General features: G+C 35.5%; 1 protein-coding gene and 1 pseudogene across 1 annotated transcript in view; one reads left to right on the plus strand and one right to left on the minus strand.

Moving 5' to 3' along the window:
• LOC132181690 (uncharacterized) overlaps positions 1–8,136 on the plus strand; it is a 10,927-nt gene extending 2,791 nt beyond the window's left edge. Inside the window, exons 4-6 of the mRNA XM_059594930.1 lie at positions 6,975–7,063; positions 7,296–7,441; positions 7,754–8,136. Of these exons, the coding sequence (XP_059450913.1) occupies positions 6,975–7,063; positions 7,296–7,441; positions 7,754–8,136 (618 nt within the window). The remainder of the gene's footprint in view (positions 1–6,974; positions 7,064–7,295; positions 7,442–7,753) is intronic.
• A 5,239-nt stretch (positions 8,137–13,375) lies between these two features.
• On the minus strand, positions 13,376–17,306 carry LOC132181691 (G-type lectin S-receptor-like serine/threonine-protein kinase At4g03230; annotated as a pseudogene).
• Between the last annotated feature and the right edge of the window lie 333 nt (positions 17,307–17,639).

Raw genomic sequence — 17,639 nt, forward strand, 5'->3', positions numbered from 1 at the left:
TAATGATCTTTTTCCCGCCTTTTGAATATTTCCCGCGAGTATATTAGGGTCGAGTTATTAGCGTCCACCCTAGAGTGGACGCTATTATTCATCTTTTGGGTCGACTATTAGCGTCCACTTGGATGTGGATGCTAATACATAACTATTAGGGGCGACTTTCAAAAGTCGCCCCTAATAGTTGAGTATTAGGGGCGACTTTATAGTCGCCCCTAATGAGTCGCCCCTGATGAGTCAGTTTCTTGTAGTGCCTCCACCATTGTCTCTGGCATCATCTCCTCCAACCGTTGTCTCTCGCTCATCCTCCCGGCAATCACGTGCCAGCGCGTGGATCTCATGGACCTCCGCATCTCAACCATCTCTGCCTCTAGTGTTGCTGATTTTTGGATTTGGAGATTTTATTCTGCTTTTAATTAAGTTGTTGCTTTATTGTATTTGTTGTCTTTTTATTTTTCCTTGTAATTTTTTGTTCTCTGTGTTTCTTTTATTGGCTAGATCCTTAATCTGGCCTTCTTTTCTATTTTTGACAGAGATTTTTCTCTCATTTTCGACCACTGATGGTCAGCTTTGTTCTCCTTTTCCGACCACTGATGGTCGTGTCAGCTACCCTTTGGGATTTTGTTCCGTTTATGAAATATTGCCGTTTATTGCCTTTTTTTGGCCGTTTTGGTTCACTTGATGGGCCGGGTCATTTATTTGACCCATTCCCAATTATTACTAGGATTTCTCTATCGATTTTGTTTTTGTTCTTGTAATTTCCCTTTTCCCTTTTCTCACTTTGAATAGAAAAAATAAAAATTAAATGAAATTAAATCAGTTACATTCAACTATACTCGGAAGAACTTTGTAAAATGAGATCACATTTCAGTAATTGAAATAGTAGAACATGGTGCATGGTAATAGGTATGGACAACGTAATGCTACTTTGTAGCCTCATGACGTCACTTGACTTCTACGTGGCTATTTGCTTTTGGTTTTTCACTTGGATTGGATGGGTTTTCTTTAGCTTTAGCCTCTAGCCGACGTCTACTTCTTTTCCCACTTGTATAAGAAGTCTTTCTACAACAGCTACTGATAGCATGCTGGGTGAGAAAATAGAGTTTTTTTTTAAGTTAAAAAGAGATTTTAAAAAGAAAATTGATTTTTAAGTTTTTTTTTAGAAGTGTGTTTTAGTCAATTGTAGAGTTAAAAAACGTAAATTATTTTTAGCAATCATGTATGCTTTGTGTTTGGCATAACCTTTTAGATATTAAAAATACTTTTTAAGTTCCATAAAACAATCACAAATAGGTTTCAAAGAACCTAGATGGGATTGTGTTTGAGATTATGTTAGGAAACATAGCTTTTATATTCAGAAACAACTTTTTTGAAAAAGCTTCATTTAAAAACTTTTTTCAAAAGTGCGCTTCTGCCATATATATATATATATATATATATATATTTTTTAATTTTCGCAAAAAAAAATTCAAAGACGTACTTTTTTGAGTTTTTTAACAAACGGACCCAATATTTTTGTTTTGCATCACTTTTTATGTCCTAAAAGTACTTATTAAACTACTTAACGGATTCCTTAATATGCTCTAAAATATCGGTGTTTACATATCTCTACACAAAACAATAATAAATTAATGTTTAATTATCAGCATTTTATTAAAGCGCCGATAATATGTGAGCATTTATTTATATATGCTGGTAATACTAAAATCATCGGCAGCGTATACTTTGAAACACCGCTAATTTACGGTTTTATATAGACGCCGATAAATTGATGATGTAGTTAATCACACGAGTAAATTCTGACAGTGAATGTCTGCAAGGAGTAAGGATAATCATATTAGAGGCTTGTTGAGAGCGTTGGCCGGAAAAAAAATATGCATGCATGACTCTTAAGTTGGCCAGGAAAAAAGGTAAAATTTCTCTAAGGAAGAGAGCTTAGATAATCATAAACTTGATACTTATTTTTAGATACCAGAAAATGGTTGTCAAACCTTCCTTATGTTTGAGTGTCTACTAATAGGGCACAATCAAGCAAAAAGAAGCAAATAACCAACTATCGATTGGCATTGTAATGTTACACCAGAATAATAGACCGTGGAAGTGTAAATATAGGATTTAGGATTTAATTGAGGAATGAGGAACTTGATTTAGTAAAAGAACAAGAAGGAAGACAGTAGCCAATTTGCATAGCAATTCATTTGGAATAAAGCATGCATGCAGGTAACTAATTTTTCTATCATTTCAAGCACACTGAAGATGCTTATCATCTCATTGCAAAACATTCTGGTTCTATACTATACCCCTCAAGATTTCCTGGTACAAAAATGCCACGATGTTCATGCATGCTTTTTAACCAAGAAAAGCTTCCTGATCAGCAATTTTCATTATTTTGGTATGCAATTCGTCCTTCGTCCATTCCATCTACATTAATGTCTCGGTGGTTTTACTTTTCTCGTTCTCGTAATTGTGAGAATGAATAATTGACATGATTATGTGCCTAAACCAATATTAAAATCGACATGATTACATGGGTTTTAATATATTGACTGACGTCTGCCTTACGTGTGTCAATCATGCCTAACTTTAGATCATCCATTTGTTGGAATATACTGGGGGGCAATTTCGGTTCACGAATTGGATTCAAGTGTAACTTTTGGGTATACGAATTTGTGGGTAGATCTGTACACAGATTATTTAAGTGATAAATGCTCTTCCCCGTTTGGGTAGATCTGAACATAAACGAGCTTTCAGTTCAAATTCGTCTAAATCAATTGCTCATTTGAGGTATTAAATTTAGAAAAAGTTCAAAGTTGATTCATCAATATTGTAATAGCATTCAACTGAATATATAATCGGAGGACTTGAAAAAGTGAGATCCCATTTGAATAATTGATCATATACGTACAACACGGTGGCATGGCAAACGTGGTGCTACTTTCTAGCCTCACTTGACCGCTACATGGGGCCAGCTACTTTAGCTTTTGCTTTTTCATTAGGATTTGTTTTCTTTAGCTTTAGCCCACGTCTACTTCTTTTTTTCACTTGGATAAGAAGCCTTTCTACAATTCTACCACCACTACTAAAAAATCAGCGTTTACTGGGGTCTACACATAATGTCGATAAATGCTTAATGATCCGCGTTTAATTTATTAAAACATTGATTATAGGTTATGAGCTATCTTACAAGCAGAATAGCAAAAGAAATTACAAACATCCCCAAATACTGTTTCCATAGAAAACTTTCAAGTAAAGAAATATGTACGGGAAGAAATGTAGTATTTATTTCTTTTGGGTAGACTAGCATATTCATTTGTTTTGTTTTTGGCCCATAATGGGATATGCCAATTTTGTGGACAAATGAGGAAGCCATTTACTCTCACCCTATATATAAGTGAAGTTTGTCCATTAGGTTTTACTAGATCATTATATAAAATTAGGGTTAAAAGTAATAGTCTCTCTACACACAAAACACAGTTTTCTTCCATATGTTTGGGTATCTATCGGAGATTCATGAGGTAAATATTGAAAGCATGTCTAGAGAATATTGAAGGTACTAATGTCATTGTTAGATTTTATATATACATGCTATGGAGAAAGAATAGATCTATTATTAAAATATTCAATTGGTATCAGAGCCATCTCTTTCTTTTCTTCTTGGCTGTAAAAAATATCATTTTCAATTGTGTTATTTTTATTTGTGTGGAAAAAGAGACGTATGTTTGAACAGTATTTTGTTCTGTGGAGATTGTCGTATTTGGGCTTAGATTTTGTATGAATCATAATGAAAAGAATGAAAATTTCATATTTTTCATCATGGGCACGCATACTGGTTGAATGCATAAAGATTAAAAGCATTGAAGTATTCTAGTTGAAACATTGATTTTGAGTTTAGGTTTTGTTGTGGAGTATAGTTTTGAACAGCGCAAGGCTTTATGATTTAGGGTAGAGTATGTTTGTTTGTTTTCTCAACCCATTAAACCCAAGATCTGCTATAGTTATCTATAAAAATAAATAAATAAAAAATAAAAAAGAGCTGAAATTTACAAAGCCACACCGAAAGACCTCATTTGGCAAGTTAGTGTCTCTACATTTTTTTTTTTTTTTGTGTGTTTATTTTGTGATTATTGCAAAAGCCACATTGATTTACATCATCTTTTAATAAAAGAAAGGCCCTTGAATTGCATTTTGGTGGAGTTGTGCAATTGATTTCTTTATTGTGAGATTTGTTTATCTGTTTATACGAAAGGCAAAGCTACCCTTTTGTTTTACATATATATATTTATTAAAAAAATAGTATTTGGATTTTATGTAGATGCTAGCAAAACTTTGGCATTCTGACGCTATTATACTTGATCATCTGTTTTGCAAGGAAAAATTGTCTTAGACAATTACGCAAAAAAAAAAAAAAAAGGGTTCATATATATATTAAAAAAAAAAAGTTTATATATATATTGACAGTAAAGGAACGCAGATTTATGTTCACAAAAGACGAACATTATGGCCATCGGGCCATCTTTTCCTTTACTCTTATTGTAAAGATTCATTATGATTTGTCAATGTTGTTACTGATTTGATAAATCATCACTAATATTTATTTCAGTCATACGTGGTGTTTATTTTCATTGAAATTTTTTTTTTTTTTTCGAGCATAAATTGTTAATGTGTTATACACTATATTTATGTTCAACATAAAAATTTAAGTTTTATGATGCACAGATTAACAATCTTCTACATGCATGTTAAACATGGAACATAGAATCCACAATTTTTTTTTTTTTTTTTTTTTTTCTTGTTCAACAAGTTCTTTTTACCTAAGATAATTCCAATATTATTTCTTGGAGATTTCTCATCCATAAGAATAGTAAATTATATATATTCTCATATAACTTTGGTTCCACCCATCATTTGATAAATACATTTCGTGTAACTCATGTATGTGTGACACTCTTTGATTTGTAATATGACTCACATATATACAAGGGAGAGTTGAGTCAATTTAAAAGAAACTTACACATGAGGGAAGTTTTTGGTGAATACACGTGTGAGCGTTGTGTCTCATATTGGGAAAATGAAAAGAAATTGGTACATATATTATATTGAATAAAAAAAAAATGTTAATATCTGCTTATTTTGTATACATCTATTGTTTCGTATACATTGTTCATCATATTCATGATTCTAAAATATTTGGTTATGAACAAATTATAATTTCAAGACATGTATTATAAATAAAGGAGTGCATGTATTGTTGCTTGTGAAATTATATACATTACTTTCGAGATTTCTATGTAAATTTATATACATTTTTATTGAGATTAAGAAATTTTGTGCAATATGAATAATTGTGTTATGTATAAAATCAATAACTTTGACCGGTTATGTTCCCATTTATTGTGGGACAAATTGTGATAAATTGTTGAATTTTATCATAAATTCAATAAATGGTTTTTGTAAACGAATAATTGTGTTACATATAAAATTGAATTTTTTGACCAATTATGCTCTCACCTATTGTGGGACTAACTGCGATAAATTATTTGATTTTATCATGAATTCAATAAAGGGTTTTGCGAACTTGAGAGTATCGGCATACTTAATATATAATGCATTGTTGCCCTTATTGTAACTTAGTGGTGCCGTGCATATGATGTAATTTGTTGATTGCTACGGTTTTGTCTCATTTTGATTGAATATTATTTTTTTTGCTTATTGGTTAAATCTCTAGCTTGTTTGAAAAATGACTTGATGTAAATCTAGAGATGTTTTGCAAATATAAAATTCTTATTTAAGGATACAAAATCCATTTTGTCCATAATATTTAATAATTATTACCCAATAATTATTTAATTATATTGTGTCTTTATTATTTTAAAGATGCATTTGATAATCATTTTTAATGAGTTATTTCAAAATATTTATGGAATAAGTGAAACAAATAAATGGATTTATCTTTCACTTTTACCTAAGAAAAGTGTTTAAAATGAAATATACAATTTATGACTAATGTTCATTTTGATTATGATTGGGTTACTATTTGTGATTCTATGTTATCTTCCAATTGAAGTTGAACTACTTGCATATATATAATGATATTTACTTAGAGATAAATGAACTTTTGATTAAATGTGCAAAAAAATTTTGTACACTAAAACCGATGATTTTGAATGGTTACGTACCCGCCATTGATAAAGCAAAAGTATCAAAAGAATCCACTACAGATTGAGCTTCACCAAGAATTATGGAAAAGAGATTAATTGGTTTAGGAAGTGTGGAACTAGCCGTTGCAAATATTCCATACCTGGTGGACTTAGACAAGATATTCCTATAATTTCTCAATGTACCGTTGAAGACTTCAACTCATGTGGATGTGTTTAGAAAGGGTGGACCCAGTTGTTGCAAACATCCCATATATAGAGGACCTAGACAAAGATATTCGTATGTTTGCTCAAGTGACCGTTGGAGATTTCAATGCTATAGACGTGGACCAAGAGAAGATTGCTTACCCTTTGTAATAGGAACTTTCCAATATTATCTAGTGTTAACGTTAGGAGTTTTCCATAGAAAAAAAATTGTACCATTGTATTTCTCCTAGATATATAGAAGAGTCATATGGCTAGAGCAACTCATGTTTTTTAGAAGCTCTTTGTCTTTCTAAACCAATTCTCTTATTTTTCTTATGGTATCAGAGCCTTGAAGCTCTTGGCATGTCTAGACAAATAGCTCAATCATCAACATCCCTCACACTCTCTATGCTCAATCTTCATAACCTTATCACAGCTGTCCCACCCAAAGTCAACTACAAAATTTTCTTGTGTGGCGAATGACCATTTTTCCATTAATCCAAAATCTAAAATTGGTGAACCATCTTACTGATGGTCCACCCAAGGCAACAACTACAGATGAGTCAAATAAAGAAGTACCCAATCCTAAGTATGAAGAATGGCTATCCACAGATTTGTTGCTACGCAATTCGATTACAGGAACATTGTCAGAAGAAGTACTTGGACACGTTGTTGGCCAAAATACCGCACGTGAAATGTGGTGTTGTCTTGAAGAAACCCATCTTCAGGCAACCAAAGAAAGAGAAGTTCAGTTAAAACACCAACTTCAGATGCCCAAACCAGAGTCGACTTCCTTAAGTAATTATCTCACTTCTTTTAAATCTATTTGTGATAATCTTGTAGCCATAAAGAAACCAATTTCTGATGAAGACCAGACTATGCAACTGTCTCATTGTCTTGGCAAAAATATGATGTATTCATCACAATCATGCTGTCTAAACCTCCATTTCCCACATTTAGGCAGTTTGTCATGGCCTTACAAGGCTATGACATGAGATATGGTTCTGTGACTAATGAAGAAAAAGAGGGATTTAATCCAAATCCCAATCCCAATTTTGCATTTTTTGGTCAACGAAATGGTGGAAGGGGTCGTGGATCGAATCGAGGTAGAAATCCAGGGTTCTCTTTCAACTCTCGAGGACGTGGATTTGCTCCTACAAATCAAGCTTCCACTCATCATGGACGTGGGATCACTCGTGGAATAAATCAGTCATATGCACCTTTTCCCAACAATAATATTGTTGGTCGTTCTGCACAACAAAAAAATCAGTCATCTCAATCGGATTTTTCATGACCAAATCAACAACAATCTCATTCAACACCTCAATGTCAAATTTGTGGACGCATTGGACACATCACGACAAAGTGTTGGTATCGGTATGACTATTCCTATGATACTAACGAAAATCTCACTCAAGCTTTTGCTGCAACTACGGTATCTGACCCACAAGATTCTGATCCAAATTGGTATACTGACACCGGAGCAAATTCTCACATGACCTCCGATCCAGGTAATCTTAATAATCCTCAATCTTACACTGGTAATGTTCATGTGATGGTTGGCGATGGTTCATTGTTGCCTATTTCTCATATTGGTACCACTACACTAAACTCTTCTCATGGAAAATTAGAACTTCAAGATGTGCTTGTTGTGCCTGATATTAAGAAAAATTTAATTTCTGTTAGTAAATTAATTAGAGATCTTTCATGTGCTATTGAATTCATTTCTTCTGGTTTTAAGATCAAGGACAGAATTGCGGGGCTAATCCTGGCAACAGGGCATAAGCAAGGTGGCTTATAAGCACTTCATGAAGGGGGAGCAATTACGGCTTTGGCAGCAATAAAATCTGGACGAGCACTTGAGCCTTTTTGGCACCAGAGGCTTGGCCACCCTCATTCTAAGCTTTTACATAATTTAGCTTCTAAACAAATTATTGATGTTTCTAGTTGGTTAAAATCTCAAACTATATGTAGTAGTTGTCAAATGGGAAAAAGTTGTCGTCTCCCTTTTCCTCTGCATAATAAAATTGAATCTACTCCTCTCACAAAAATTCACTGTGATTTATGGGGACCAGCCCCAATTGCCTCTGTTCAAAATTAAAAATATTATGTGCTTTTTGTTGATGATCATACTAGATATACTTGGCTATATCCATTGAAAAAAAAAAAAAAAAAATTGATTTTTTCAATAGCTTCCTCATTTTTCAACTTATGGTAAAAAATCAATTTGGGTTCAAAATTAAAAATTTTCAGTGTGATGGAGGTGGTGAATTTGAATTAAATGATTTTTTGTCTCAGTTGGAAACAAATGGTATTATCCGACATATTTCTTGTCCAGGAACACCCAAACAAAATGGAGTTGCCGAACGAAAGCACATGCACATTGTCGAAACTGAACTAACATTGCTTTTTCATGCACAGTTACCCAAGCATTTTTGGGTTGATGCCTTCATGACTGTTGTATATCTCATCAATCGACTACCATCCTTAGTTCTCCAAATGGAGACACCATTTTTTAAATTACATGGCATTCATCTTGACTATAACTCTTTGAAGGTTTTTGGATGTAGGTGTTTTTCTTATTTACGTGACTATGCCAAGAACAAGTTCACTCCAAAATCCTACCCTTGTGTGTTTCTTGGATATAGTCCTATGCACAAAGGCTATAGATGCCTTCATCCACCCTCAAAGAGAGTCTATTTATCTCACCATGTTATTTTTGGCGAAAAAATATTTCCTTACACTGACCCAAAATTGTTGTTTTCTCCTGTATAAATTTAAAAAACTTGCAGATGGATTTTTCCTGTCTTCATCTTCTGGGCTCTCGGATGCCACCCCTGGGCGATCACGTGGTGACTCCACACCACAAATGGATGTTGTCTCCTCACCAAAACTCGTGGGCTCATCTTTTATTTTTCAACAACCTATGGACTCCACAATTGCTCATGTTTGCCACAACCAAAATGCTCCACCGAATGATAACACCCACGACATCCAAGCTGCCACCAGAGAACCAGAAGACATCCAAGCTGCTTCCAGAGAACCAGACGTCATCCAAGATGCCTCCAATGAACCAGACATCATCAACTCATCAGCCAGAGTCTTAGATCCTTGTAGCAATCAACCGAATGAAAACAGCCAAAATGCTCAAACCGTTGCAAACAACCAAGATGAATCTTCTCCAACCGTCAACACCGATGAAAGCACCGATGCTCAAGCAGTCCCCTACCTGAAAATTCTCAGCTTGCGGACAATTCATCAAACAATACTCAAGTGCTCCCTTCATCAATCTCTGTTCACCCAAGCGAATTATATATTGATTTGCCTCGAATTCCTATGGAATCCTGCACTAGAGGCTCGTCATCTCTCAATGTCCATCCGATGATCACTCAACATAAAGCTTGTACACACCATGGCTTAGTCAGTTCACGCTCATCATCTCCTTTGGAACCTTGTGATCTCTCTTCAGCTCTACAAAGTCCTAAATGGCTCCAAGCTATGCGAGATGAGCTAACTGCTCTTCATCACCAACACACCTGGGATCTTGTTCCTCGTCACGATTCTATGAATATCATGGGCTCCAAATGGGTCTTTAAAACTAAACTCAAATCTGATGGCTCTGTTGAGCGTTTTAAAGCCAGGTTGGTTGCCAAAGGTTATAGTCAATTGGAAGGTATAGATTTAACTGAAACCTTTAGTCCTCTTATTAAACCAACTACTATACAGCTTGTCCTTTCCCTAGCTATTACTCATGGTTGGCCCATTCGGCAATTGGACGTTAAAAATACCTTCTTGCATGGACATCTTAAAGAGGTTGTCTACATGGAACAACCTCCTGGATTTTCTAATCCTACTTTTCCCACTCATGTATGTCGCCTTCGCAAGGTTATTTATGGACTCAAACAAGCACCTCGTGTGTGGTTTGATCGTTTTAGCTCTTTTCTTTTACACCTTGGTTTCACATGTAGTAGAGCTGATTCATCTTTATTTATTTTTCGAACTAATTATACTCTCATTCTCCTTTTGGTTTATGTTGATGATATAATTGTTACTAGTAATCAATCTTCTCTTTTGACTAACCTCATTTCTCAGTAAGCACAGAATTTTGCATGAAAGACTTAGGACGTCTACATTTTTTCTTGGGTATTGAAGTTATTCCCTTTTTTGGCGGCCTATTCCTCTCCCAACAAAAGTATGCCTGTGATATTCTTTCCAAGGCATCCATGTCTAGTTGCAACCCTATTGGTACTCCCCTTGCTCAAAAGCTTAAGCTGCACAGTAAGGATGACTCTCTTGTTAATGCCACATATTTTTGTAGTCTTGTTGGTGCTCTACAATATCTTACATTGACTCGGCCTAATCTCACATATGTTGTCAATCTTCTTCGTCAATTTATGCATTTACCTGGATTGTCTCATCTTCAAGTTGTCAAACGCATCTTGCATTATCTCCAAGGTACGTTGCATTATGGAATAAGACTACTATCCCGCTTATCCCTTAATCTCTATGGTTTTTCTGATGTTGATTAGGCTGGGTGCTCTGACATGCGACTATCTACAATTGGCTATTCTATTTATTTGGGCTCAAACTGTATCTCTTGGACTTCCAAGAAGCAGCCCACGGTTTCTCGGTCGAGTGCTGAAGTTGAATACCGAGCCATGGCCTCCACTGCAGCTGAAATCACTTGGATTACTTATTTGCTCCATGATATCGGCCTTACACTACATCTTCCTCCTACATTATTTTGTGACAATATTAGTGCCCTTCATATGACAGTGAATCCAGTTTTTCATGCTCGCACGAAACATATTGAGCTTGATATTCACTATGTTTGCGAAAAAGTTGCTGCTGGTGCTCTTACTACCCGCTATGTCCCATCGGCTTTACAGGTGGCTGATATTCTCACCAAGGCACTCTCTAAGGACCACTTTCATACTCTTTGAATCAAGCTTGGAGTTCTGCCTCCGCCACCCTCTAGCTTGAGGGGGAGTGATAAAGCAAAAGTATCAAAAGAATCCACTACAGATTGAGCTTCACCAAGAATTATGGAAAAGAGATTAATTGGTTTAGGGAGTGTGGAACTAGCCGTTGCAAATATTCCATACCTGGTGGACTTAGACAAGATATTCCTATAATTTCTCAATGTACCGTTGAAGACTTCAACTCATGGGGATGTGTTTAGAAAGGGTGGACCAAGCTGTTGCAAACATCCCATCTATAGAGGACCTAGACAAAGATATTCCTATGTTTGCTCAAGTGACCATTGGAGACTTCAATGCTACAGGCGTGGACCAAGAGAAGATTGCTTACCCTTTGTAATATGAACCTTCCAATATTATCTAGTGTTACCATTAGGAGTTTTCCATAGAAAAAAAATTGTACCATTGTATTTCTCCTAAATATATAGAAAAGTCATATGGCTAGAGCAACTCATGTTTTTGAGAAGCTCTTTGTCTTTCTAAACCAATTCTCTTATTTTTCTCACTTATCGTGTGACTAATCATGATGAATTATTAGGATTTACTAATTCAGTGTGGATAATGTTGTTGTACATCAAAATAAATGATTTTGAGTGGTTATGTACTCGCCTATCGTGAGACTAACCATGATGAATTATTAGGTTTTATTGGATATTATTCGAATTAAATAAATAAATAAATTTGGAGTTATTATTTTTGTGAATTGTAACAATTATACCATGGTTCATATGAATAATAACTTTGCCCTATTGGTAAATTATTAAATGGTAGGATGCTTGGGACGATGAAGAAAATGGTTAAATACTTTGTACTTGGTTGCCTAGTCTTATCCTCTCGATAACGGGTCATTTTAAGTCTTTATATTTAATTATTTTGGTTTATCATGCATAAGAGTCCATTTTGTATTGTGGACTTTAGCTAGCATAGAATTTGATAAAAAAAATTTTTTTTTAAAAAAAAATAGTGCGTAAGAGTCTATTGTATACCATATTCTAGCATGGAATTGAGATAAAAATAATGCAAAAGAGTCAATTGTGTGCTGATAACTCTAGCATGAATGTGAGATAAAAATAGTACGAAAGAGTTCATTATGTATTAGAAACTCTCGCATGAAATTGAGATAAAAATAATGCATGAGAGTTAATTGTGTGTTACAAACTCTAGCATAGATTTGACATAAAAATAGTGCGTAAGATTGTTTTGTGTATATCGTGAGTATTTTTGTGTTACCATATATTTTGTTTTGTGTGCATTTGTGTTAACCATGGCATTGATGTTGTGATACGAGACATTATTTGTGAGTCTCGGTGAGACATTGTGTATTAGTCTCAGTGGGCTTCATTTGAAAATATAGTGATCACTATTTGTGTTATTTGTGTCTTACACTTGCATTCTATTTTCTTTGGTCACTTGATTGTAAGTATTGGTTATATATCATACATCCTATTGGTGAATTCTAACTTGTTACTTGCAAAAACATTTTGATAAGGTTGTGTGTTTAAAATGCTTATTTGTGTTTATCTTATGGTTAAATGACTTATGTTGTCCAAGTACGTGGGAGATTGTTTTATTTATTCCTTTTGGGTAGACTAGCATAGTCATTTATTTTGTTTTAGGCCCATAATGAGATTGACCAATTTTGTGGACATATGAGGAAGCCATTTACTCTCACCCTGTATATAAGTAAAGTTTACCCATTAGGCTTCACTAAGTCATTATGTAAAATGGGTTGAGAGTAATAGTCTCTTTACACATAAAACACAGTTTTCTTCCATATGTTTGAGCATCTATAGGAGATTTGTTTGGCAAATATTGAAAGCACGTCCAGAGAATATTAAAGGTATGTTATTGTTAGATTTTATTTATACATGTTTTGGAGATAAAAACATATCTATTATTGAAATATTCTAACAAGAAAAGTTTCATTTGGGTGAAGGACTAATACAACCTTCTTAAAGATAGAAACTTCTGTACATAACCCTTACAAGTCTAGTAAAGGACAAACTCGCAAGAACTTGCATTGGTATCAAGCATTATCATGTTCTTCCCAAACTGCTTGTTGATGTTGTATATGTGTCCAGTCTAGTAGAAGAACTTGTTGGAAAGGCCTGTCCCTGGAACAAAGGCCGGCTGTTTTGGAGTTAGAATTGTTGTAGCTTCACTATCGAGCATGGTAAAAACATTAGACATGGTGGGGCGGTCATTTGGGTCGTCTTGTACGAATAAGAGTCCAATATTTACACACTTCACGAATTGATCTGCAATTGCAAACTTCACATAAAGTCTGGTCCATTAAATCCAACACCTTGTTTTCTACCCGCAATTTCCACGCCTGAGTCAATTTAAAAATCAAAATTCTTTATGGAGTATAAAATGACTAAAAAAATTAATGATTGAAAAAAATTTAACATACTTACATAACCTAAAAGGCTCATGACTAGTTCTGACTTAAAAAAATCTGTATTCTTTTTTCCACTTATAATTTCAAGTAAAACTACACCAAAACTAAAAACATCGGATTTTACCGAGAAAGCTCCATTTAGTGCATATTCTGGAGACATATAGCCACTGCATGCCAACATATTTCATTAGTGGAGACATATATCACTTGTATATGCTTTGTGTAAACAGAGTTGGGAGATGGAAAATTGTGCTACAGTGTACCATAACTTACTAAGTTCCAACCACTCTCGTTGTGTTTGCCCCGATTTCTTTGCCTTCAACCATCCTTGCCAATTCAAAATCAGATATCTTGGGGTTCATCTCCTCACCTAGAAGAATGTTGCTGGTTTTGAGATCTCTATGGATAATCCTCAATCCAGAGTCATGATGAAAATAAACAAGCCCATGAGATATTCGATTTTTAGGCGGAGCTCCCAATCTAAAGACATACTTAGCTTTTGATCTTGCAATGTTTCCATTTGTCAATCAAAAGAACAATATTAGCAATAGTAATAAATCAGCTTTTACTCAAAGAAGAAATGGTTTGTCAAGCATTGCAAGATATTAGGAATTTGGTTAGAAACCAACAAAATACAAATGAGTCTAAGCTTTTGTTCGGCATATACTCAAAGAGTAAAATCTTTTCATCTCCGTTTATACAATTTCCTCGAAACCTAACAAGATTCCTATGTTGAAGTTTTGCAAGCAACACCACCTCATTTTTAAATAAATGTAAGCCATGTCTTGAGACACTTTGAGAGCCTCTTTATAACAATTTCTTGACCTCCTGAAAATGTGCCCCGGGACCAAAGTCACCATACTCACAATATTACAACTAGCCATAAACTAGTTTACATGAAGATTAACCAATTAATGCTGTTGAAATCACCTTGTAAACAGGCCCTTAGCCCCCCTCTCCAAGCTTCTTTGCACCTGAGAAGTTATTTGTAGCTGCTAGAATGCTTTCTAAATCAAAGAAGGGTACATCTATGCCTTTCTCACCTCCTTCTCTGAACTCACCCGAGTCTATCATGTCTTTGACATGTTTTTCAATGTCTAATGTGCGAAGTACTCGATTTCTTTCATCACTTCTTCTGTTTTCTAAGTTTAAAAGACAAACGTATATATTAGCCAAATGGAAAGGATAAATAGTTTTATTTTAATTCAAAGGGACAAAACCATAGATTGTGCATGGTTTGCATTATGAAAATCCAGGTTATTACCTTCTTCCTGGGCCATCTTTCTTCTCCATACATATACACAAGTAATGGTACATGTGATAGCAAACACACTTATAAGAGGTACCACAACACTCAAAGGAAACCGCTTCTTCTTTTTGGAAGCTCTTGTAACCCCCGAGGAAGATCATTTTCTACAAAAGAAGAAACAGGGCACCCATTATGTTTGTGAAACTGAAGAATCTCCAATGGCTAAACGAAAATGATAATAAACAAATCAAAACATGTGCTCAGTTGATCAGGGAAAAATTGTATATAATAGTTGATTTAAACAAGAAAATAATTTCACTAGCACAGAATCCTCCTTAGCAAACCATAGCACTGGTCTTGCTTCAATAACAGAGCAATCATAATCTTTCAAAGGTATATATGATTAGCATCCTAACCTTGAGTACAATTTAAAGGCCATTCCATCGGAAGTTGGGGTTGCAAAGGCACATCCTCTTTCCATCTCTTGTTACACCGCAATTTGAATTTGGCCAGTCCTTGCAGTCTTTGAATGAAGTACAGGTTGGCTCCTGTGGGGGATTCCAACTAATCTCTACTTCATCTTTAACTTTAGAGCTATAGTTGCCAGAATCAACAGCAGACCACTTGGTTTGATTAAATGGCAATGACTCATTGAGCTTCAGCATTCCTCTTAAATTTCTATCATATCTTCCATATTTGACTTGGATGACAAATGTTTGTGTACTTGTATTGATACTTGCAACACGATAAGTGCCACTGAGTGCCTTGAAGCTAAGCTGGCCCGAGGAAGTGTTGCAGTAGAAACTGAAGTACATGGGGTCACCGCAATTTGGTCCAGTGCTCAACGGATAGGGAATCATGTTTGTGCCACAAGGCTCATAATTCCTTACAATTGATTCTGCAAATGTTCGAAGTCTTGAATAGTAATTAAACATTGAAAAGGAGCATTAGGCCTAGTAATGAGTCATTGGTAATGAGTGAATTCCAGCATAGATATTGAAATATGTAAAAGGAGTACCTATGTCAGATTTTGCTACGCGGACAGAGAGGTTACGACCATTGTTTGCATACTCCTGCAGATCGCTTAAATCCTCAGTCCAAATCCAGCACAAGTCGTTACTAATACTATAAGCTTGGCACTGGCAGTTGTTAATGCAATACTTTCTGCACTCTGTTTCATTTTTATCCAAGAACAGTGGGTCTGGGTCTGGGTCGCTCACTTTCATCATCTTTAAGCTCAAGAATGTGTCGCTTTTCCCACATCGTGCCGATTTTCTGGTGTACCCACCAAAAAAGTCACTGGAATTCCAATCCTCCAGGTTACTAGGCTTGAACCCCGGCAAACACTTGCATGCTATCCAATCGTTATTATTGCAGCTGCCAAAGTTCCCACAAGCATTTGAAATGCTACATTTGTCTTCTGGCACCCGCCATATCAAATACCAATGATCCTTGTCCCAGCTCAGAAACTCTAACTGCCCAGTGTAATTCATAATCAACCTTGTGGAATTATAATCAGACAGTCGGTGTGTTGGATTTTTGAGATGAGGGTTCAATTTTGTAGGCTTGATGGCGCTTCTGTTGAAATTTGACAGTATGTAGGCTACGACTTGAGGCATTTCATTGATCCTGTAGAAGTCACCTGGAATCCGTTTTCTCCCGTTGAAAACCGCCTTTTGTGAGATAACATATCTGCGCCCTCCATTTATACTTAGATTTAAAGAGAATCTCCCGTTTCCAGGGTCACCATCGCGTATCCATGAAGTCAATGTCAGGTTTTCATCCATCTTCATACCTGGAAGAAATGTATCTGTTGGATGCTTAAAGCTATCCCACCGACTCATCGCCAACTGATCATCATCATCGGTTAAGACACGGTTTCCAGAATCCGTAAGCTTCAGAGTTCGATTTGTAGACGAGGATTCATCAATACCTGTAGACCAATACCCTTTTCCCGTTGTATCCATTATCTTGAGGTGGCCACCTTCAATTCCAAAAGTTCCAGTGGCGTTGTTCAGTACAGGGCTGTCTCGATTGGCGACCCATACGACTGTTTGTTTATCCTGTTTGTACTAAATCCCAACAAAACTTTCGGGGCTAGAGCTTCCCGTAGCGTTAAAGAATCCCAGTTCAAACGTTCCTCCACAGGAGATGAGACTTTCTCCATTGTCAGTAATCCACTCGCCATTCTTCAGAGTATCTCTGGCATAGCAATCCACACGACAGGAACACAACAAGAGTATGTACAAGAACAAGAAGGAAGACAGCAACCAACTTGCAGACAATATACTGTTGATTTTACTTCTTTGGCTTACCATCACGAATAAAGCATCATTTCAAGCATTCTGGGGATGCTTTTATTTTTTGGTTTAATTTCTATGAATAAGCTTCATTTTACTAATCAACAAAGCAGAGTAAAATCAAACTCCAGAAAACCTGGATCTCAGCCGCAAAACAGTAGCTCAACACACACTCCAACCATTCAGGCTACAACCAGCTGCCCCACTACTCTAAGTCTCTAACCATCCTCTGCTCAAGAACAACTACCCTTTACAAACAAAAACAAACACTGCAGAAATCATTCAGAAAAAAAAAAATTTAACAAAAAAAACTACCCTTTAATTTAAAACAAAAGTAAAACAAAGATTATGGAACTTACTGCAGAAACTACATTG

Source organism: Corylus avellana, chromosome ca5, assembly GCF_901000735.1.
Source record: "Corylus avellana chromosome ca5, CavTom2PMs-1.0".
NCBI lineage: Eukaryota > Viridiplantae > Streptophyta > Magnoliopsida > Fagales > Betulaceae > Corylus > Corylus avellana.